At 37.0% G+C, this 25,124-nt stretch overlaps 1 protein-coding gene across 2 annotated transcripts; it reads right to left on the minus strand.

The window, feature by feature from the left end:
• Window positions 1-1,105: 1,105 nt before the first annotated feature.
• Window positions 1,106-21,073, minus strand: LOC104596801 (SNARE associated Golgi protein family). 2 transcript variants are annotated; one of them, XM_010258094.3, is made up of 4 exons: window positions 20,269-21,073; window positions 5,697-5,967; window positions 5,385-5,555; window positions 1,106-1,612 (listed from the first exon to the last, which is right to left on the minus strand). In XM_010258094.3, exons 1-4 carry the CDS (start codon window positions 20,586-20,588, stop codon window positions 1,481-1,483), a joined length of 894 nt encoding a protein of 297 aa, XP_010256396.1. In that variant the 5' UTR covers window positions 20,589-21,073; the 3' UTR covers window positions 1,106-1,480. The 2 variants fall into 2 exon arrangements, with proteins under 2 accessions (XP_010256396.1, XP_088744207.1); XM_088888081.1 differs by lacking the exon at window positions 5,385-5,555 and having other exon boundaries at window positions 20,269-21,047.
• Between the last annotated feature and the right edge of the window lie 4,051 nt (window positions 21,074-25,124).

The following is a 25,124-nucleotide window of genomic DNA, read 5'->3' on the forward strand; positions in this document are numbered from 1 at the left end:
AAACCAAAATCAGATACAATTCAAGGTCTGTTTGGTTTGCAGTTGGAATCAGATTTAGAATTAAAATCCATTGAAATCAGAATTAGAATGGTCTATTCCCCCCACCTATTTGGTTCAGAGGGGAACCGGGGATGGCTGGAATTGGATTCTCATTCCCGAGGGGGAGGGAATGGTCATTCCCTTAAATGAGAGAATGTCATTGTGGAATGATAGTCAGATTCCAATTCTGTCCAACCAAACAGTTGAATCAGAATGGCCCATTACGATTCCAATTCCAGAACGCTGTTATGAATCAAACAGACCCGACCCTCGGTTCAATAAAAACAGACCAGTTCTTGAAGTCTAGATATTCAAGCATTAGAAAAGGCTCCAATCCAGTTTGATGAAGACTGGTCAGTTCTGGCCGTTTTAATGTTGATATCTGTAGTTGAAGTGTTAAAACTGAGAAATTTAACCAAGCCCCTTTTTAGATGCCCTGTCTGGGTTTCAAAAACATTGTCGTTTTACAGTTTAAGAGATCGGATTCCTCCTAAGCAAACCACGTTTTCCCAAACAGTCAGCCTCCTTGCATGCCTAAAACTAATAAAATTTCAAAGGCTCAATGAGTGACTGATAAAGCGGCCATTTACTTCTCTCAGATATATCAGTTCTAGTGAATCAGCACTTGTGTAAAAAACTGCATCACCACTTAAGAGATGTAATGGGGAGTTCCAACTCTGATACCGATCAACTAGGAGATGAAAACATGTCGATCCACTCCTTGAATACCCCGAAATGATCGAGATCGATGTGTTTTCATCTCTCGTGTGATATCACACATCAGAGAGTGATCATCTAATTCTATCACACATCTAATTCCATGGATAGAAAATCCTCTGGTTGTCGAATATTTGATCATCTAGTCCACATCGTCACATTACCCCACCCTGTTTGGTCTTTTGTGTACCCCACATAGCCTCCCCAAGTTTCTAACTTTCGATTTTAAATCCTTATACTCATAGTGCAAGGCTTATTCTGATTTTGGGTTGAAATTTTCCGCTTAGCCTTTTAGCACAGAGGTGGCAGGAGGAACAAAGGGCTGATACATGTCGAGTAGAGAGAGAGAGAGAGGAATTAGTAATATCTATTATTTCAAAACGACAATGTCCAACATTCTCTGTAGAAACAAAATACAGCAAGACATTTTCATGGAAATTCAGGCTCAAACATCTCTTTAGCCAATGTTGGAAGGAAGTTATGGTTCATCTAAAATTTTAAGAGAAGAAAAAACAAAGGGTGAAAGATCTTAAGCCGTATATCACATTCACAGATGTATTCCTATAGAGGATTTGAACTCCAGTATTCAATGATAAAACCATTAATCACAAACTAGGACCTGCACTTTGGTGCCTTCTCAGATCCTACATGGTGAATAGCCATAAAATGCACTTTCATCAGTCAGTTTCCATGCACAATTAGACAGTCCTGACCAACAAAACTTTCATTCATATGTCCGCTTCCTCTTCAGGATGGTTGGTAATATAGAGACGGTTCCTATCAGGAAGAGCACTGCCAGAGTCTTAAAATCATATAGATCCCTGACTGACTTCAGATCCCCCAGAGCAAGGCCAGCCTGATGGAAGAAACCAAGAAAAAAAATGCAGGTTATTTCCCTAGTTTCATAGAATTTAAAATCTATTGCTTTGAATATTTCAAAAAAAATATAAGTGGAGCCCCTTTTGGCCTGTTATTTTTAATGTGAGAGAAAGTAATTGCAGATAAAAGAAGAAACCTCTTCCATGCTTCTTTCTCCTTTCTCGACCTTCTGGACCTTTTATGTCATAATACATACATATATTAACAAATTAATAATATTGCAATGAAGCACCTGCCTTGCATGGTTAACCGCACCTCACCAAGGTGACGCCATGACAAATTTGAGATTTAACCATGCAATTTGTTCAACAATCAAATTAGCTGATTTGAGAACCCAAAAAAAAATGATGCATTAGGTTTCCATATCATTCAGCTTCATGATATGGATATGATTCAGATGGTAGGAAATGAAATGTTTCATACTCCTTTCCTTGAGAGAGGACCAATGTAGATTTTGGAAAAAAAAAATAAGGAGCAAGGAGGAGCAAGGGGATTGGGAATAGGTAATTTTGGGGAAAAAAAGAATATAGCTCTGCTGCATAAGTGGTTGTGGAGGTGGCCACTGGAGAGGGAGAGACTCTAGCATGAGGTGGTGAAAGTGTTCATGGGCAAGCTGGCAATGGTTGGGATTATGGCATCTCAGCAGGTTATCTGGCTTCTCCTTGGAAAGCCCCCATGGTATTCTCCAGTTCTTAAGCCTCATAAGATATGTTGCATGTACAGGAAACAAGGTTTTGTTCTGGGAAGATCCAGAACCTCTCTCTCTCTCTCTCTCCAAGAACAAACCTATCTAATGTTTCCCTTCCTTCTCCCCTTAAACTAGTGTTAGTTGGGATTTAGGCTTGAGAAAAGGACTGAGGGACCATGAGTTTGATCATGCCTTGCTCCTAAAAAATCTTTTTGACTCTTTTTTTTTGGATCCTTATCAAATAGTCAGGTTTGGACTCCACACCCTAAGGACATCTTCTCTTGTGCTTCTTTTCTCTCCTTCTTGTACTCAAATTCTTCTGCCCCTGTCTTGCCATCTAAAGAAGTTTGGTCCAAGCCTATCCCACCCAAGGTAGGATAGTGAGAGTTGTTACCATCTAATAATCTCCGCACCCTAAGGACATCTAAAGAAGTTTGTATTTCCCTGAGTTGGTGTACTATTTTCAAGGCTAATAGTGAGAGTTGTTACCATCTAATAATCTCTTGCCCATAGTTGTCAAGGCGATGCCTAGGCGACAAGATGCCCTTTGAAGCTCGCCTCACCTAATCGCCAAGCAGTTTTCTACTTCCTTCTATAAAATACTTTTTTATTCATTCTTTTTTGAGATTATAATTATAAAATATACATTATTAAACTAAAATAATCATTTTGTGTGTTTATATACTAATTTCTTTTTATTATTTTCTTATTTATTAGGGTTTAATCAACACAAACATTGCTGAATACTGTATTGAACCCTCAAAGACTTAAAAACCTGAACCAATAAGGAAGAACTTGATATTTTATCTAATCAGCACATTTTCCTCTTCCATATATTCTTCTTCTTCTACTACTACTACTACTACCAATACATTTTATTTTCTTCTTTTCCTATAACAGAAATAAGGGTTCACCCCTATATTTTTTGAATTTTATTTTCCTTCTTCCTTTTCTTCTCATGAATATGTTGATTTCCTATACTTTAATATGAAATTTATACTTTTCTTATGAAAATCATGAATAATTATTAAAGAAATATGGTTATGGTACCTAGGGAACTACCCTAGGATCTATGTTTTTAACATAAAAAAATCCATCGCCTAGGCGACAAGGCACCCCCCCAGTCGCCTAGCCTCGCCCTGGCGCCTTGAAAACTATGCTCTTGCCCTGTTGTTGCAGGCTTTTGGGAAAGATTATTTGCACTATTCGGATGCAGGTCGACTATGCCCTTGCAGATCAGCAGTGTATTCAATTCAACCCTGTAACCTTCAGATAGCTAAGAGAAAGGATAGGATCCTGCGGAGATGTGCTAGGATGCTTTGGTATGGACAGTTTGGAAAGAGAAATACTAGAATATTTAATGACAAGGAAAGGGATGAAGAGGCTACTTGGGACTACATTGTAAGTAGGGCTATCCACTGGGTCAAAACTCTGGATCTTTTTCCTTTTTCTCCTTTGATGATATTTGAAGGAATTGGGGAGCTGTAGCAAGAAGCTCAGAAATAAAGATAAAGCCCTTTGTGGAAGGAGTCCGAAAAGCTAAGGAGTTGAACATCAAGAAACTCATAATTGAAGGGGATTCAGAGGTGGTGATAGGATGGCTGTCTAAAGATCAAAATGGGTTATGAAAGTATAACAATGAGAGGAGGAAATTCATGTGGCTGGTGCGGGAGATGGAAGTTAAGACATGTTGGGTTAAAAGATCGGCTAATTCCCTAGCTGACGGTTTAGCTAAACAAGGGGCAGAAAGGAATTCACTGTTTTGGGCCAAGACGTAACTTTAGTGTATTCTTTTCTCTTTTTCTTCTTTTTCTTTCTTTTATGAGGCTCTTAGTGACTCTTGGAAGATAAGTGTGTTTATCTTCCTCCTGTAAATTTTCTACTGATGATTAATGAAAGTGTTATTGATCAAAAAAAAAAAAAAGATAAAGCCTTTTATAGTTTAGGTACCTCCTGAAGAAGGTTTCGTTAAGCTTAATTTTGGTTCTAGCAGCCTGGGAAATCTAGGGCCCTCAAGAATAGGGGGTGTTTTTGGAAATGCAGGTGGCTGTATAGTTGCTTTATTCTCAGGTCCTGTAGGTGAGGGAGACCGTATCCAAGCTGAGTTTCAAGCTGTTTTGCAGGGGAGACACTTTGCTAGAGATATGAACATTGATAGATTACTAATTGAGGGGGATTTGAAGTTGATAATTGAGTGGCTAAGGAATCCAGACACTGTTGTTTAGACCTACAAGGAAGCTATGAAAAGGTTTAAATGGTTGATCTCCAATATGACAATAAGAATTAAGTGGGAAAGGAGATCGACTAATGGGATAGCTGACTATTTAGCTAAGCAAGGGGTGCATAGGGATCATCTGTTTTGGGCTCATTTGTAATATATTGTTGTATTTGAGGCAGCACATCATGCCTCTCTATGGGAAGAAGCTCATTGTATAAGTTGTTTTTACTGATTTCTTAATAAAACTTTCTATTACTTAAAGGAAAAACCACAATGCTGCAAAAACTAAAAATGGATTTCTTTTATCAGTACCTAAATCTATAAAGTTTAGAGGTTATCAATCTTTTTATGTATCGAAGTCCATATTTTATTTTTAAAGTAATGAAGTATAAAATAACAAATTTTGTATAAAATTACTGAAAAAAGGTATGTATACATTTATTTTTTTCAAAAACAAAAATACAAATTGTCATTGTACATTTCATTATTTTAGAAATAAATCTGCTTAATTCCATAGCTTCTTGATTCATACAAAACATGAGTGAATCATTATACCCTTCAATAGTTGGTTCTTTCTTTTGTGCTCCAGAATTTCCAAGCCTAATTTTTGCTTTCACTTATGTATACTCCTGGTTTAATTCTAATATAGTCTTTTTTGCTTTCTCTTTTCTGTATGTTTGCACAAATAAGAACTGCATGCATTCATAATTGTTGTGTTATATGTTTAACAGTGCCACAACAACTTGATTTGCTACATCAACCATGCTCTGAAAATTCAAGTACTCTAATGTGCAATGACTAGTCTAGTCAAATGACAGATGTAGAATGAATAGTAAAACTTACTTTTACAGTAATATATGATGCTGGAATAAGACCAATCAGTGTTGCAAGCAAGAAAATATGAAAAGGTATATCGACTATCGGGGATGCCAAATTAATAAATGTGTTGGGCAAGGTTGGAGTTATCCTCAAAAAAAGCATGTAATTCAGCAGCTTTTCTCTACGTTTTGCAATCTGTCCAAAAAAAACGAAGTAGGTATAAATGGTATCCAACATACAGTCAGAGGGACACATTTTAAGGAGAAAAATAAGTACAGAAGCAATTTAAAATAGTAAACAACATTTACTGGTGTTGAAGAAATCCCAAAGGAATACCTCTGCCTGGAAAAATCTCAACCTTTCAGGCCACATCCAGGTAACCAAAGGCCTCCCAAATAACTTAGATAGGAAATAGCAGGATGATGCCCCTGCTGTGGCATTGAAAACAACCAAGACCAGGCCTCTGGCAACACCAAAAAGAGCTCCAGCTAGCAATGACATGAATATCGTGCCAGGAATCATAAATGTTTGCATGAAGATGTAAGTTGAGCAGTAACCTAGAATAAATTGTGCTTGGTATTCGTGTGCATATGTTGCAATATTATCTCTGTGACAATAATCAGAAACAAATATCAGGAAAAGCAATGCAATTAAACATTCATGCAAAGAAAGTATACATGGTTTATAGTTAAAAAGAGTAACTTAATAAATCACAAATGTAGTTTTAGGAGACTATAAAAGACAAGTACATTACCAATCACCAATGAGTTGGATCCTCTAGAAGCACTATGAATAAAAGTAGATTATTTCCAGAAGCATTTTTATTCGTTAAATGACAAAAATACCCCTACTGTCCAAAAAAATAGAAATACATAAAAATTAAAAAAAAAAATCTAACTTTGACTCTTCAGCTCCTACATCTGGTAGATTTCACTTAATTAAATGCACCAATCTTGTAATGATCCATGAATCATTGATCAGGGAACATGGTGGACTAGGGAAGCTTGAGTATCTCCATCAACTAAGAATAACAGCCATCACAGAACAATCAATTTTCTAGGTTGTGACAAAGATCAGACAATGGCATAGATGATAGAAATGAAAATCTACAACAACTATAGATTGTTAAATTCAGCAAGTTCTTATTGGTTTGACAAGAGACATAATGTGTCTCTAAGACACAATGATATTATCACGGTATACTTCAGTCCGACTGGAGAGAGTGACCTTATGAGCAGCAAAAATCTTGGTCTTACTCCAGGGTCTCAGATACAAGCATCACTATGCATAAAAAAAATAAATAAATAAATAAAAAAAAAACAGAAAAAGATAACAGTGCCATATAAAAGACCAATTTGGCTTATAGAGACAGTATAAGGTATAAACTTCAAATGTGTGATTGGACTTTGTGATGCATTTTCTAATGGATAATAACAGTTTACTTTTATCATCTTCAAGCCAAGGGTAAAATATTAATTAGGGTTCTTGGCTCCAATAGAATCAAATTGGAGAAGTTAAGGAGCTCATTTATAGGTTGAACAGATCATTCAGATAGGTGCCTAGATCAGCCAATTATCATTGCTTATTCTCTGGCTAGAAAGGATGAGATTAGAGATTGGGGTGCTGAGCTAGGGCCAGAGAAATAAAAGGCTCTGTTTTTCTGTTTTTGTTGGTGTGTCATCCATCCTTGGCACCTTCTTTTTCAGCAGTAGAGGATTTCTATCTCATCATCATTATCCTTTTTTTTTTGATAATTGAAAATGATTTCATTAAACAAGAGGAATAAGATTTTACAAGAATCCCTTGGAGAGGCACGAGATGCAGCCTCCCCTAACTGTTACAAGAGATCAGAAATAAAATTACAATGCTGCCCAGAATAAATGGTCCCTAGTAGACCCCTGTTTAGCAAGATGATAAGCCAAGGCATTTGCCTCCCTACCCACCCACTGATATCTACATGTTATGTGCCTTGTTAAACATTTAACTTTTTTGATGAGATCCCTATAACTCCAAACAACTGAGTCTGGATTTGGCAGCCAGCCCACAATCACCTTAGAATCCCCTTCAATTGAATAGGTTCTCCACTCCTAGTTGATTAGCAATCTGAATTCCCTGTACTGCAGCCAATATCTCAGCTCTTGTAGAGTCCCCTATCCCTATCAATCCTGAGAATAAGGATATGATGTTGCCATTTTCATTCCTCAATACTCCTCCAATGCCAGACAGTCCTGGGTTACCCTGGCTGCTTCCGTCAAAATTCAGTTTAAAAAAACCTTCTGGGGGAGTTACCCAAACTGTAGTGTCTCTGGTTTTTCTAAACGAAGTGTGTGCAACTGTAGCCCAATTACCTGAGGTTAGCTAACAGGATTTCTCTCATTAATAAATAATGATATCCTCTTGTATTGTTGTTACTGATAAAAGAAAAAGATGAAAGAACCTTATTATTGAGACACAAATTTTCTCACAAACCCACTTAATTTTAATAAGACTGCTTCCTACTGCCAATTTACAAAGTTCCTGCTCTTTGGACAAGACCTTTCCCCCTTCCCAATCCCCAGTAAGGTGCATAAATCATCATAAGTACCCATTTTTCCACACAAGGAAAAAAGAACCAATCAATAACTATAAAACAATGGGCTTCAGCATATGAGCATGTCCAGTGGAGTTATCTTGACTATTTATTGCAGAGAATGGGCTTTGGCATTAGATGGACAAGTCGGACTCACACTTGCCTCTAAACAGCTAGATTTTCGATATTAGTGAAGGGCAATCCCAGAGGCATCTCTGAAGAAGGGAGACCCGGAGAGGGCTACAGCAGTGTAACCTCTGACCATTCTTATAAATCATTGTCACAGAAACTTTAAACATGATGATTTTTCAAGCATTTAAGCTTTGCTACAGTTTGCAAATGATACAATCATCTTTTCCCATGCAATGCTTTCTGATTTGCTGTTTTTGAGATGCTTATGAATATGCTTTGAAGAAGTCTCACGATTAAATTTAAAAAAAAAAAAAAACATTCAAAAGAAAGAGCTGCTAGCTGTAGCCCATAGGTTTGGAGACGAATGATTCATAGATCATTACAAGATTGTGGCATTTAATTTAGTGGTGAACAATCAATTAATTCTTTTACATTGGAAATGAATGTAAAAGAATTAATGTTTTGGGCTGTCACTACCTAAAACAATCAATGTTCAGAATAGGAAAAAAAACAATGGAAATGAATGTAAAAGAATTAATAATTGAAGGAGACTCAAAGAATGTAATAAGTTGGTTGCAGGATAAGAAGAAAGTGCCATGGAGTTGCAGATATGAAATCAAGAAATTCAAATGGCTGTCAAAAGATATGGAATTAAAGATTTTATGATGATAAGAAGCTCCATTTGGTCTCATGGTCCCAAGTCTGTCTCCCCAAACATATGGGTGGATTGGGCTTAGATCTTTAAGGCCAAGTTTGGGAGTGCTTATGTTAAAAATAAGTGCTTAAAAACAAGTGCTAATTCGAATAAGCATTTATTTGCATTTGGCACCCAGCTTTTTCAAGTGTTTATTTTAAAAAATAAGCCCTCCCACCCTCTGTTTTGTTTTAATTTAATTTCACTTTTTTTCTTTTCCTTGCTTCTCGCTTCTCAGATAATATAATTAGGTCCATAGGTTTGGAGACGAAATCAAATGTGCAAAAATGGGACCTATCTGGAAATTTTGCATTTCTGCTAAAGCAAAGCTTTAGGCTTCCTTGGAAGGGGGTGTTTTTTATGCTTTTAATGGAATGTAAGTTAGATTTGGAGAACAAAAGCAACAGCTTTCCAGAGCTGTAACACAAGAAATCTGAAGAAATTGAAGCTCCATTGCCACCAATTTTCTGAGAAAAATGGGTCTTTGAACGAAGGTTTCTGGAACTCTGTGTTTGAATTCAGCGAACAAGGTCAAGAAAACTGAGTTTGGGTTCGTGTTCCACAGTTTGTTTCATCACACTCTTGTCTGAGAAGTTCTCCTTGTAGGTCCATTTTGGGGTTGGATTAGGTGTCCTGGAATCATGTTAACAATGGTGATGCCTTCCACCACTGCCTGTAGCTCGCTGGAAGAAATGCTGGATTCCATCCGGCGAAAGTGCCAGTTTGGGGAGCAAAAAGATGAAAGTCAACTCGCTGGTGAAAGTGGCAGTCTCTTCTTCTTATCTCTGCCAAACACAAAAATTTAGGTTTCTGCACTTGCTGGAATCAGAATTTAATTCCACAATCACAGAAGAACAGGGTCACTGGACGATTCGTCAAGCAGCATGTCGCTGTTCTGGTCTAGGAAGTCATCGGCGGTGCCACCAGCTGTGCCGTCTGTAGCCAAGAGCGGTGGCAGGCCGACTACTCCCTCATCTTGGCCTCCACCGAAGCTGTCAGTCTCACCTGCTACCTCAATCGGTCATGCCCAACGTTTTTCATATTGAAAGGGTATAACTGGTTTTCTAAAAATTGACCAGAGACAATTCTGGGAGAAAAATTGAATAAGTGGTTACTGTACAAGCACTTAAAAAAAGCTGGAATTTTGGGCTTATTCAATAAGCACTTATTTCAGACTTATCTCCCAAACGTCAATAAGTGCTTAATGGTGTGGTGATGTCCCGGCCTAAAATAAGTGCTTATTCGAATAAGCACTCCCAAACTTGGCCCAAGTCTTATGAATAAAGCACTTATGGTAAAGTGGCTATGGAGGTATGACAATGAAAGAGAGACCCTTTGGAGGACTTTAATACATGATAATTATGGTGAAACTGTCCTAGGCTGGGAAACTGCCACTGTTACCTCTTATGGCTTGAATGCATGGAAAGGTGTTATGGAAAATCAGAAGGAATTCTCTCAGGTCATCATCTTCAAGCCTGGTCATGAGGATCAGGTGAGGTTTTGGCAATGATATATGGTGTGGATCAAGGCCTGTGCCAGGCCTATCCTCAAACACTAAATGCAGCTTTGGGCATAAATGCCTTAATCAAAGATTATCTTGAGATGATGGGTGATCAAGTTGTTTGGTCACCAAAACTCAGAAGAATTATCCATGACCGGGAGATGGAAGAATCGCTGGCCTTCATGGGAGAATTAAACCAGATGCATGTACAAATAAACTCACAGGAATAGAATGGTTGAATGTTGAACACTCAGGTAATTTCATAGTTCAATCTTTCTATATGGTGCTTGCAGCTCATCACGTTGAAGACATCGCTTGGAAATGGATTTGGATAGTGGATATCTCATCCATTTTTCTGTGGACAGTTATTCTGGACAGAATCCCAACCATAGATCACTTGGTGTTCAAAGAAATGGCATTGGACAACTGTTATTGCTTGTGTGGAATGACGAAAGAATCTGTACACCACCTTTTCATACACTGAAAGGAGTCTGGAGTCCTACTCCTACAGCAATATGGATTCATTCGGGTATAAATGGACCTCCCCAAAGGACCTGGTGGCTTTGTTTTTCCTCCTGCATATTAAAAGGCTTGAGCATAAAAGGCAAGGTATGGCAATTGACTCCTGCAGCAATTTGTTGGTCTCTGTAGCTAGAGCATAATAACAGAATATTTGAAGGAAAGAAGCTGGAGACTAATGCGTTAATTGCTAAGATTGAAAAGTTTACTATTGATTGGGCCTGCAACAGCAATGAATTTATTGGACACTGGCATAGAATCATATGGGATAATGACTTTGTAGTATAATGCTTTCTTATAGCTTACACAATTCATACTGGTGTATGCATCTTGTAATCGCTTTCTGACTGAGGGAAGCTCCCCCTCTTTCAATACAAATTCATTTTACCTCTCAAAAAAAGGAAAAGAAAAAATTGAAAGAAGTACAACTAAACATTGTCCACTTGTCCCATACTCAGCAAGTGGTTTCAGATTGAAAGTAGGCAAAACCACCACTCAACCTTGTTGAGTCTACTCAGATAAAACATTGGAATAAAAATAAATAAAATAAACATGCATGTATAATATGACCAAGTTACAATTATTTTTTATGAGTACTATGTTACAACTATCTTACATTGCACCTATGGTGGAACACCTCAATACCCAGTGTAATATGGACAACTTGGCCAATTACACTGAAGGAGAAACCATAATAATCCAAAAGATTGTTTGACAAACTAAATCAATCATATTAGAAAGGAAGTGATGTAAGTTGCAACACTACAAATATTCATGCTTTATTTTTTTTTATTTCTGATGTAGCTAGAGTAATTTGGTTTGGTAGTCTCTTTCACTTGAAATCTGATAGAGTGAGTAGAAATCTTAACATAGTGGACTGGCTTGCTGAATCTATTGATTTCTTAAAGAATAACTCTTTGGATCCTTCCTTTGATTGTGTTTGGATATTATTTGTGGTTTCACAGTGCATTGAGGAATTATCTAGGTAGAACTGCACTTGTTTTTTTCTAGCTAGTAAATATTGTCTGAGCTAGTTGTGGATCTTCTATCTGGTAACCTCTTCCTTTTTTTTTGTCAGTACTGGTAACTTCTTCCTATTGATCAAGAAGTGGCAACAAAAAGTAATTTTCAACCTCTTCCTATGGTTTATATGGAAATTCCTCCTAGGGTTGGTAGTTTTTGTTGGGAAACCTATCTAGAAAAATTCAACACTGGTGATCTGCTCCAAAAGAAGAGACCCAATACTTGCTTATCACCTCACTGGTGTGTTCTTTGCAAAGCTGATGGGGAGACTGGTTTTCACTTACTGGTGTCTTCTAATTTTGCAAAATCTATTTGGGAGTGGGCTTTATCCCTCTTTGGGTGTAGTTGGAACCCTCCATCAGGCTTGCAAAGTCTTTTCTCCCCCTCTTTTTTCAGGTGGCGTGTGAAAAGGGGAAGGACTATGTGGAGAGGACTGAGGGCTGTAGTATGCTGGTCATTATGGGAAGAAAGAAACTCCAGGATCTTCTCAGAAGTTGAGAGAGTGATTGAAGAACTGAGGGTTGTAATCCATACAAGGGTCGTACAATGGCTGAAATCCCTTGAGCTATTCACAGATTACACAGTGGATGACATGTTGAGGAAGTGGGGTGAGATTGCAAACTGTACCCAGATCAAACTAGTATTGAGTTGTCTTGGATCCCCCCACCTGCTGGATTCTTAAAACTAAACTTTGATGGGAGTAGTAGGGTGAATCCCGGTCACTCAAGGACTGGGAGTGTTTTTAGGGATGAGGATGGGGTTATTTCCGCCTTGTTCTCAGGCCCAATTGGAGTGGGTGACTCCCTTAGAGGTGAGATCTAGGCAGTTATGGAAGGTGTCCAGAGAGCTAAGGAGATGAACATCAGAAAACTTATAATTGAAGGGGACTCGGAGGTGGTGATAGGGTGGCTGAATAAAGATAACAGTGGCTTATGGAATTACAGCAATGAGAGGAGGAAATTTAAGTGGTTGGTGCGAGAAATGGAAGTTAAGATGAGTTGGATCAAAAGAACAGCTAACTCTTTTGCTTATGGATTAGCTAAACAAGGGGTGGAAAGGGAATCAATGTTTTGGGCCCGGTTGTAATTTTAATGTTTCTTTTTTCCCTTTCTTTTCTTTTCTTGGGGGCTCAGTTTGTAATTGGAAGATAAGAAAGTTTGTCTTCCTTTCTGTAATTATTCTATATTGATTTAATGAAAGTGTTATTTATCAAAAAAAAAAACAAGAAATGAAATTTGCTTTGCTGATTCTAACATGGATTTGAGGAAGGTTTTGTACACCATTCACAGGGAAATACAGAACCAAGCAATGGCTTTATAGCAAGATTGGAGTGGATTTCAGCCAAAAACTTCAGGAAAATTGAGTCCAAGGCCTGTCTAATTGGTGGTCTCCAGATCCAGGATGGCTGAAGATTAACTCTGATGCAGGTTTTAGGAATGGCTCTTCTCCTTATGGAGTGGTGATTCATGATTCAGAAGTTCTGGTAGAGACTTGCTTTGGAGGAAGGTCAGCATATCGCTTTGTTGAAAGGTCTCTTTTAAATAAAATTGGCTGTAGAAAAGCTGTTTTGGAATCAGACTGTCAACCATTGATGTTAGGATTAGAAAAGAAAATAGAGAGGATTGGCCAAAGGACTCCATTTTTTTCATGAAAGGCATTCAGAATTTATGTGGTGTCTTGGAGGTTAAGTTCTCATTTATCCAGATGAATGGAAATGAAGTAGCTCATGAAGAGGTAGTGCATGATTTTCCCCAGGATGTGAAGTGTTGATCTGCCAGATTGGTATAAGATTAATAGTAGTATGTCTCCAGTTTGTTCTAGTTAAGGTGATATAGGTTAGTGTGTTCATGTTGTTTGTTTCTTTTTTTTTTTTTTTTGATCAGCAAAAAACTTTCATTAACAACAGAGAAATTAAGTTACAATAGATAAAGATTGCAGAGGGACAAACTGCAATCTCCAGCAATTAGTTACTATTCTGCCCAGTACAATGAAGATCTATTTGCCCCTTGTTTTGCTAGGGAATCCGCCATCCCGTTTAAACTCTGTTTGTTTGGTTTTAAACTTTTAATTAAAAGCAGTTTTTTACCACGTCTGCTGGCTGCTCAGTTTGGAACTAGAAACTATGGATGGGACCCTGGACCTGCACCCACGTCTGCTGGCTGCTCAGTTTGGAAAGGAATTGAGAAGGTTTATCCTCATTTTATCCAAGGGATTAGGCTAAAATTAGGGGATGGCAATAGGATTAGTTTCTGGCAAGACACCTGGTGCAATGGTGCTTCTCTAATGGAGACTGTCCCGTCGCTATTCTTATTAGCAGAAGACAGGGATGTGATGGTGGCAGATCAGTTTGAGTGGCGGGGAAATTCAGGATACTGGGGTCCAAAGTTTAGGAGGCATCTCAATGATTGGGAAATCTCTGATCTGTTAGAGCTGCTCCAAGCAATTCAAGACTATCAACTGAATCCAAATCAGCAAGATTCCAGATTTTGGAAATGGACTAAGGATGGGATTTTCTCAGTGAAGTCTTTTTATTTAAAACTGAGTGCTGGTTCAGCTCAGGCTTTTCCTTGGAAAGAGATTTGGCTTCCTCACATTCCTACTAAAGTCTCCTTCTTGATCTGGACTGCAGTGCATGGTAAATGTCATTCCAAGGAGCAGTTAATCAGGAGGGTCTGGTGCTGCCCTCCACAAGTTGTGTGATGTGTAGTGGAGAAGATGAATCTGTGGATCACTTATTTATTCATTGTGAGGTTGCCCATCTGCTGTTCTGTCATTTCTGCTCCCCGTTAAATGTAAGGTGGTGCTGCCCCAAGTCTTTATCTGACCCGCTTTTCTCCTGGAAGTTGACGGGCTTAAGTAACAGGGGTAAGGTGTTATGGTGTACGATCCCTCATGTAGTGTGTTGGGTCCTGTGGAAGGAAAGAAATAGTAGGATTTTTGAAGGTCAAAGGTGCTCCTTTAGATGAGTTGGTTGTTCGGGCATTGGCTACTTTACATTCCTGGCTGTCAGCCAAGGACTCTTTTAAGCATATTCCACACCATCAATATTTTGATATGGATTTTTTGTTTACTTGATTTAGTTGGGGGTCTCTTGTATGCATTCTGGAGAGACCAGTTTTTGTTGACTTTTTGTATAGTTGCTGGCTGTACATGGAGTTTTTGTAGACCGAAGGTTGTTATGTTTCACAGTTATACTCATTAATACAATTACCTTTTTCTCAAAAAAAATGCGGTATTCTACCAAAAAAAAAAAAAAGTTGCAACACTACTGAGAAAGAAGTGGCCGCATTAGGACTGAAGATTATCTTATGAGTAAGTTGATACCAGCAAGGTTCAAAATGAAGTAGCTCACAAAGAGGCAGTGCATGGTTTTCCCCAGGATGTGAAGTGTTATCCACCAGATTGGTATAGTAGCATGTATCCAGTTTGCTCTAGTTAAAGTGATATAGGTTAGTGTGGTTCTGTGTGTTCATGTTGTTTGTTTCTTTTTCATTGCATTGTGTTTAAACTCTGTTTGTTTGGTTTTAAACTTTTAATTAAAGCAGTTTTCTACCAAAAAAAGTTGCAACACTACTGAGAAGGAAGTGGCCGCATTAGGACTGAAGATTATCTTACTAGTAAATTGATACCAGCAAGGTTCAAAATTTCATCATGTATCAGCCCCTATTGGCCCATATGCATCGTATTGGTGGGTCACTGATACGCCAAATATGCAAGCTTTGGTGTTTGCTTTGGTGTTTTGACATGTTTCAGGGAGTAGAGAAGCCTTGAACCAACCCCTCTGAACAGGTAACAGGTTTTGAAAAAAATAAATAAAAAAAGGGGGTTGAACCAAAACACCCGATATGCCCCATCCAGCATATCAGTGTGTATCGATATTTGGAACCTTGGATACCAGTAGGAGAGGTGTCCAATGTTGTTGAATTAACTGCTACATTGGGTTGTAGATGTGGTTTAACAATTTGTTTTGATCATTAAATGTTAAAATTTTCATTAATTGAGAGGCAAAATAAAACATTTGCAAATCAGATTCCATCTAGGTTATTTTTTTCTTTTAGTAATGAATTCTATTGTTACTATCAAAAACGGTTCCATCAAGGCAGGTAGCCTCAGCTAACCACCATTTATATTGTCAATTACAAGCCCCCCCCTCCTAAATATTGTAGCGGATTGCTTAAAATATCATATCACCCCCTGGCCATTGACCTATCTGGGGCTTCCTCTAGGGGCTAACCCTAAGGAAAGCAAAATTTGGAACCCAATTGTAGAAAGATGTGAAAAGAGATTGTCGCCTAGAAGAGGAATTACATCCCTTTAGGAGGGAGGATTACCCTAATAAGATCAACTTTGGCTAACCTACCTATCTATTTCCTCTCTGTTTTTAGGATTCTTGGAAGGGAAGAAAAGAAATTAGAAAAAATTATGAGGGGTTTCTTTTGGAAGCCGGGAGAGACTAGAAAAGACCACTTAATCAACTGGGAGATTGTGTGTAAAAGTAAGGAAGAGGGTGGGTTAGGTCTTGGGAATGTGATAAAGAAAAATACAGCTCTCTTAGAAAAATGGTTACAGAGATGACCTTTAAAAAAGGAAAACTTGTGGTTTGAGGTAGTGGATAGCATTCATGGGAGAATGGAGAGTGGTTGGGATGTTGGTGTATCACATTGGGCTACCTTGGTAGCACCTGCCACCTTGGAAAGCAATCCACAATTTTCTTCCTCAATTCCTCAGGTTTATCAGGTACGATATTTGCTCAGGGAACTTAAATTGTTTTTGGGAAGACACTTGGTTTGGTGATTGACCTTTAAAGGACTTGTTTCCCTCCTTGTATTCCATTTCCTTGTACAAAACTGAGGTGACCTCGAGTTTTCTACTCCATCCTATTTTACCTATGAGTCACAATTGGGATTTTGGGTTTCAAAGGGGTTGAGGGATGAAGAAGATACTTGTTTGTCAGAGCTTCTCCTTCTTCTTGATTAAGTCTTACTAGAACCTTCTAAACCAGATAAAAGAGTTTGGTGCCCAAACCCTAAAGGCTTATTTTCTTGTGCCTCTTTTTTTAAAGCTCTTTGCTAATCCCCTTCCTCTCAATCTTTTCCTTAGAAGGAAGTTTGGTTTCGATTGGTTCCCCCTTAATTAAGGTTTTTTTTCTTGGGAAGATATACATGGGAAAATTAGCACTTTTGATTACTTTTTTTTGATAGATAACACTTTGGATTACTTGCAAAAGAAGAGGTCTTTTTTGTGTATTTCCCCAAATTGGTGTACTCTTTGTAAATCAAATGGTGAATCTTGTTACCACTTACCAGCTTCCTATTCATTTGTTGCAGAAATTTCGGATTGGTCATTGGTTTTTCTCTTTGTTTAGGCGCAAGTTGAATATGTCAATGGAGATTAAGATGTTGTTTGATCCATCTACCTTTGCTTGGCCGAAGAGAAGGGGAAGAATAACGTGGAGAGCAGTAGTGGTTTGGACATTATGGGAAGAAAAAAATGCCAAAATCTTCCAAGAGAAGGAGAGAAGAAAACAACAAATTATGGATTGTGTAATGACCAGGATACACTAGCTATAAACTATGGAATTGTTCAGACATTTCTCCTCTGATGATATTTGTAGAAATTGGTTTTCAGTGGCTTCTAGTTCAGTGCAGAAGACTAAAACACTGTTGGTTTGGATACCTCCCATTGAAGGCTTTATGAAACTAAACTTTGATTGGAGAAGTCAGGGCAACTCAGGCCTTTCTGGAATTGGAGGAGCCATAAGAGACAAGGATGGAAATTTAAGAGCAATCTATTCAGGACCAATGGGGAATGGAGACTCCTTAAGGGCTGAACTGTATGCAGCCCTACAAAGTGTACAGATTGCAAGAGAGATAGGTTTGGAGAATTTGGTGATAAAAGGGGACTCCAAGGTGGTGGTGGGCTGGCTTAGAGATCCAGACTCAATGATATGGTATTATAGAAATGAAATGAAGAAATTCAAATGGGTAACACAACATATGAATTTGACTATACAATGGGTGGGAAGGGAGGCTAATGCATTTGATGACCATTTAGCTAAGTAAGGAGTAACTAGGGATCAGTTGTATTGGGCCCATTTGTAATTTTTATGCTGCTTTTTTTCTTTTAAAGAGTGAGGCTGCACCTTGCGCCTCCCCTTGGGATGCTTGTAACAGACAATTAACTTTTTTGCTTCTAATGAAATATTAATGAACTTTTACCTATCAAAAAAATACCCCAAAACATCTGATCGCTTGCAACCCCTGCTTTTCTGTCTCATCTGCTATGCCATTAACAGATGGAGGTACCGGCTTGATACTTGTTCTCAGCTCTTCAATAAATCTTTGACCTCCCTCCCTTAACATATGTAATATACTTCGAAGAGCCCTCCTTCCTAACCACCCTGTTACTTCCTTCAAAATTTTTGAGACTTCTATACTTTTTTGAGGGAGAGGAGTTTGCTAGAAAAGGTGTTTATAGAGTTAGAAGAAAGAGAAAGAATCCAATATTCTAATAATAATTTTGAGGATGGTGTTGGTGGTCCTGTTGAAAATGATACTTATGTATTGGATGCTGAAGGTGAAAAGGTTTTATGTAAATAGTTTCCTTGGGAGAGATTCTGATTAATTTTTTCAGTGGAAGGTGGAGGATAGTCAATGTAGATGGATGTAGAGGATGGGGGAGGGTGAATGGTATTGTAAAAATTAAAAATGTTATTGGGAAGGAGGGATCCGTAGGATATTTAGATAGGTGAGAGTGTGGGTTTGCAGTATTTTCTGTGTTTTTTGAGTTTAGGTTCTTTGTTGACAAGTGGAGTTTGTCTTTGTTATATCAAGTTAAATGGATCATATACTTCTTGTATACTTTCTCTTCTCTTCTTTTCCCTTTTTAATAAATTTCTTCAATTTAGGATCCTGTAATTGCAAGATTTGTGCAGGAGCTGGCAGACCAGAAGAAGGCATATTTTACATATGGAGGCAAACTCTCTCTAGTCAAGATTTTTTTTATATTTTGATAGATAACTTTAAGATTTTATTAATAGTGTAAAAAGAAGTATGCAAAGTATGCCCAGAACTCCATTTACAACTAGGCCGGCCTCAGCCCCTTAACCTTAACCCCAAATCTTGGCTTTTACATTCATTCAACATTAGTCCTCTCAAGAATAATTTTTATCTATTTAGTATTTACTTTTTGTTTTGTTAGAGTGCCATCCAACCCATTGGCTGATCTTTGCACCCAAGTATATGTGATATTTATCTCCCTCATGAAACACTTGATTTCCCTTAACATCTTCCTGTACTGCCAATGTTCTTGTCCTTTCCTGGTAGCCAGCTCACTACCACTCCAGAGTCTCCTTCCACTTGCATACAGCTGTAATTCAATGATCTGACTGCAAGTAGTTCAGCCTATACCTTTTTTTATTGGAAGTTCAGCCTTAATACATTTTCTATAATTGTAGCACATTTGTCCCTAAAATCTCACCCAATACCTGACAAACCTGGACCGCTCAATGTGCACCCATCAAAATTTAACTTGTTTTGGTTGTTTCAGGGTGGGTGCCATGGAATCATAGTTATGGTCCTAACTGTATAGTCAAGGACTCAAGAGTGCAATGTCAAATATGTCTATTTATTATTTGCCATCCATCTCTACTTTCCATCCATTTCAGTCATAGTAGCAACTAAGCTCGAAATGGAAAGCAATTTCCTAAGGATGGTTGCAATGATGAAAAGAAGTGCCATTTGGTAGCTTGCCTCAAGTATGCACATCAAAGGAGAATGGTGGGGTGGGATCATGATTTTTTCACCTCATGGACAGAGAACTACAAGGCAAATGGTTGTGGCAATTTGGAAAAGAGAAAACCAATATTTCAAGAACCATAATTAGAAGCAAATATGAGAGGATTGCACATGACTGGGAATTTTAACCATTCCGCTCATCATTGGCAGGACTGAGAGAATGCTGATGAGATGGCTTCTAATCTTAATGACTTTAAAAGGCTTCTTGCACATTTGCTATTGAGAAGATATTCTCTTCAACTCCTTTCCTTTCTAATATATAGAGGGAAAGGGTATACAATATAGAGATATTTGCATCTGTGACGTCCTTTTTTCTATGTTGGGGCTTGCCTCTTTCCCTATAGTTACATAATATACTATCTCACCATTCATCACAGAGAAAAAATAACAAAAATAAGGAAAGAATATCGACCCCAATAACCAAACTTTATGGTGCTAATTGGCACAGGAAAATCTACAGTTCATAGCATAGATGTCTGTTAATTTTCACCTTACGTCTCAATCAGAATTAGCTACAGATTATCCACATTAGCTCATGTTTAGTACTAAAGAATGACCAGCATTATATACAAACCAACGCGGTCTTCAAAGATGAAAGGAATATAGGCTGGAACTTCTTTTCAAACATCTAACACCAAAAGTACAGAAAGAAATCTGTCGAGAATCAAACTTACTTGAGAATTCGAAGATCTGCAATGGAGCGGGGCAATTTAATCTTGCCATAATCGGCTGCCGGCATGGTCAAATAGACACAAAACAGACCGGTAGAGAAAAGCAAAAACACACTCGCTGCCGCAGCCAGCTCCCAATGCGACAACGGAAACCTCTCCAATTTCGCGCCGATCGGTTTCTTACTCGTCGGAGAATCCTCTTTCGCATTCTCCACATCCCTCAGCCTTCCAACATCGACAACCAAACTCCTCGGAGCTGCCATCGTAAGAATATTTAGACTGTAACAGGAGGTCCACGACGTGTCACCCTTCATTATACGCATTGACCACCATCAATGGCATGGAGTCAACTGAAACCACCCCTCCACCGACTAACCCAGATCCCCAAACCCAAACCCCTGTCTTGCTATATAGTCCTCTCGAAACAACTGGCACAACGCACATCAGAACTTAGCTCCAAAAGAAGAAAAAAGAAAACCCTAATCAAATTCAAGTCACTAGATCCGATCCAGACCGCCAAAACTCGAAAGGTGAACTATCTTCCTCGAAGAAATATCTCCCAATTGCATATAACAAAATAAAGAAACTAATTTTTGATCGTGAAACCTTTTTTTTTCCCTTCAGAAAGGCTTCAATCCCTGTGGGCAAAACAGAATTTGATTGGAGTTGAATAGAAATGAAACTTCTAAGAGACCGAGCGAATAAGAGAGAGAGAAAGGGGCGGGAAGGATGAGCGTGTGGAGAGTCAAGACCCAAGACCCAAGACCCAAATATTATACACGTTATGTCCAGAGGCTGACATAAAAACGGCCTGAATTTCTGCCACTGCGGATTATTAATTTATTTCCATTTTATTTACAAATAAATTCGCACCAGTCCCAACTATTTTCTTTTGCATTGACCTGGTTTGTTTGGAATGTAATTCCATTTGTATTGGGGCAAAAATATGAAAGTGCAAATGTCCTTTTTGTTTTTTTAGTAGAAAAGTGCAAATAATTTGAATGATTTATTTTGACCTAGTACAATAATTTGTTTGATTATAAAATAAAATAGATAAAATTATAAAAATTTTTCCTTGGGTTTGTAGTTTCTACACTCTTATAAGCCTAGTGTCCTGGCTTTTGAACCTCACAAAAACCTTCTCTATAAATAGGTGCAAATATCTCCCTTTCTTAGCTTTTCAACAATGAAGATGTTAAAATCACCAAAATGCCCTTATTAACAATAAAAGTATTATTGTATACAATTTGAAATTTCAATTTTAGCCTCCGCTACTTTACTTTGTTGGACAACTTTTAAAAAAGTAATTCTCTCTAAGTAAGGCTTAGTTTATAAAGAGTACAAAGACAAATATGTACGGTATAAGTACATACAAAATACAAAATATGAGGTTTTGCATATTTGTACTCCTTTCAAACTGAGCCTAAGATAAAAATGCTGAAGTGAATAAAGAGAAGTGAATCTGTTTCTAGGGTCTTTTAGTAAATACACATATGAATGAATTTGGTCATCAGTCTAGTATTTTAAAAACTTTAAATGCATTACATTTTCATTTTCCATTTAGAAAGTAAATGGAAGAGAGAGATATTTGCACCTTGTTTTTTCAAAACCATAGGTGAGGTTTAAGTTAGAGTCAAAACACAGGAGAGGTTTATAGGATTGTCAAAAATAGGAAAAGAAAAAACAATAGGGAGGCTTTTATAATTTTTTTTTAATAAAATAAAGTAAAATCCAAGTAAAAATAAGCTAAATTTTGTATTCTTTTGATTGGTACTAAAGTTTAGTTTGGGAAGAGTATAAATATAAATTTGTAGAGTGCAAAACCTTATACTTTGTATTATTTTGTATATATTTGTATTTGCACCCATTTCCAATTGAGCCTAGGCTGTGTTTGGTTGCAATGCAGACACAAATATGTACATTGCATATTTACCCTTTCTTCGGTTCATGAATGCAAACACAGTTTACATTTTAAACCGTTTTTGCACTCGTCTTATTTGTTTGGAATCAGTGCAAAGTATGGGCCCTTCATTAAATGCTCCAACACCTTAACTTTGGTCAAAAAAGTTAATTATCAAAAGAATACAAAATTATATCCAAAAAATAGATACAATAATACTCTCTTCTAAGAGTACAAAAGTGTCAGAAAATACATTTTTAGTCTAATAATTATTACTTTTTTACATATCAAATAAACACGAACCAGGGAACATAAATACCCCTACTTGGCATTTTGTATTGCAAACAATACAAAAACTAATAACAAAAAAACCAATATAAACGAGTGAACCGGTGCAAATTAAATTGGGCTGGGTAGGTATAGTGCAATTTTGCACTGTATCAAATAGGATGATTCATCCTCACTGCATCAAGATCAAATCCTATGTTTTCACCAAACCCTCTCTCGTACCAAAATAAAAATAATAATAATAATAATAATTCTTCGACCCCAATAACATCATTACCCATCAAAGAGTCAAAAGTATTCTTTATATTTTCCATTGATTTTTCTGATGTGGCTTTGGCTCCATAGGTCTACAGGACTTTGGGGTAGGGACAGTGAAAGGTGAATATGGGGCCCAATGGTCATCCATGTCACAAAGAGCTACAGTTTTCATAGGTCGCTCTTGCACTTCTTTAGTTCCATTTTGGGAGTAATATCTGAGGCCCACTAGTCTTGTATTGCCATTGAGGCCCACCAAAATACCAAGTTCAAGCTTTAAAAATAAGAAATGGCAGACAGCCCCTGTGCTTGTTCACATGACTAATCAGTGATATTATCACATACATCTGTGCCAAATCATCAATGCCACAATGTATGATTCATGAATAAACTCGGATGGGCTCCCCCACGTATCGCTGCCACTGGAGATGTTCCCATTTCACGGGAGGGATGGACTGTGGGGCGTGCTCTGTGGGGGATCTAATCCCGTCTCGGGATCAGCTGCTAGCAAAAGCATATTAGCACGCTTTTGATGGAACAATTCAGCCGTGCACCAGAAACATATATTTTATTTGTCATTAAAGGGGAGATGTTTTCTCTATATATAATTAAATTGCTTTGTTAGGGATGTCAATGGGTCGGGTTAAATAGTAAATCTGACTCTATAGGATTGGGTTAGGATCAATATATTTGGCTTTAGGGACTGGGAAAATTTCCACCACTACCCCAAACATAATGGTAAATTAGTAAAATACTACTATGTTTAATATTAATTTTTAAAATATCCCTAAGCTTCTCCCAAATTCCTAAAAACCTAGGATCCCATAATTCTATTTCTAAAATACTCCCAAGTTTCCATATCCAATTCCTAAAATACGTCTAAATCCCTGTAATCCTATTTCTAAAATACATCTAAACCCAACCAGGTTTGTTTCGCAATAAAGAGAAACTGTGTAGGATTTTTGACAATTATCTTCTTTCTCCAAGTGTAGGGTTCTTGCATAGACTAAAGGATAGAAAAAGATCATGGCATAGAATAAGACCACAAGATAGAGAGAAGTAGTTTTTCTTGATAGAATGAAGGCGGAAAAACTTGGTGAAAGTGGGGTTCATTACAGTCTTTCGTTATAGAGTGAAAGAGGGGAGATGGAGAGACACTATGAGAGAAGAGGAAATTTGATGTAGAAGGATATTTTTGCGGTAAGCCTAAGGGTGATAATGAATCAGACCTGGTTTGGGTTTTGGACCTATAATAAGGGCTATGGCTTAAGGTTGGATCAGGTTCAAGCTTGAAACATAAGACCGGGCCGATTTTTCTCTATGTGTGTGTATATCTATACTACTTTAAAAGCACGAATGACCTCAAGAATATTTCTAGAATTTTCTAAGGACAAAATTTACCCCTCTACATTTAAATTTATTGATAAAAATGAGGGCAAATATGGTAATTGATTATTGCTATTTCAGTGCATTCAATTCCCTCTCGTTAAATCAAACATTTAAGTTATTAACTTGCATTCATGTTAATTGAATCATATATTTAAGCCATTTTTGTTTCTTATCATCATGAAGTTCTATTTATTAAATCCATACTTAATAAATTAATAATTTCAATAACATAAAAGTTTATACTTTTAAAATCTACCTAGAAAAAATAGTGTTTTTGCCTAGGTGGTGGTAAGAAATTAAACCATTTTGGGCCAAAAGGGTTAATCCTTGTTGCCACAATTAAATAAATAAATTAAAAAATAGATAAAATTAAAAAAATTTTGGAACATTTTTTACACACATATTAAACAATAATAATTATGCATGATAAATAAGAAATGTTTTTACTAATAATAGAAATGGAATGTTGTTGCCATGATTAAATAATAACATTCAAAAATAGACAAAATGGAAAAATAGAAATTAAAAAATTGGAAACATTTTTAAAATACATATTAAACAATAATAAGTATGAAAAATAAGAAATGTTTTTATTAATGATGGAAATGGAATGTAAAATTTAAAACCAACTGGAAATAAAAATATTTCCTTATTCTCTCTCATTAAAACCTATATTTAAAATTTGTTATTCACATCATTAAATTCTTGCAATTAAATCAACAATATTATTTTTAATAGTATAAAATAAATATTTTGAAAGCAAAACCATTTTCTTTCCTCCCGGTGGTGGGCAAGCAATTCGACCATTAAATAATAAAAAATAAAATAAAATAAAATAAGTATGAAATGTGAGAAGTACTTTTATTAATGATGAAAATGGAATGTCAAATTTAAAATCTACATAGAAATGAAATGGTGTCATAATCAAATAATAAAATTTTTAAAACTAGAAAATACAAAGAATCCCAAAAAAAAAAGATAGAGAAAATTGTGGGCACATATCTAATGTTATATATTTAAAAAATAA

Source organism: Nelumbo nucifera, chromosome 5, assembly GCF_055504915.1.
Source record: "Nelumbo nucifera cultivar China Antique chromosome 5, China Antique-T2T, whole genome shotgun sequence".
Lineage (NCBI taxonomy): Eukaryota > Viridiplantae > Streptophyta > Magnoliopsida > Proteales > Nelumbonaceae > Nelumbo > Nelumbo nucifera.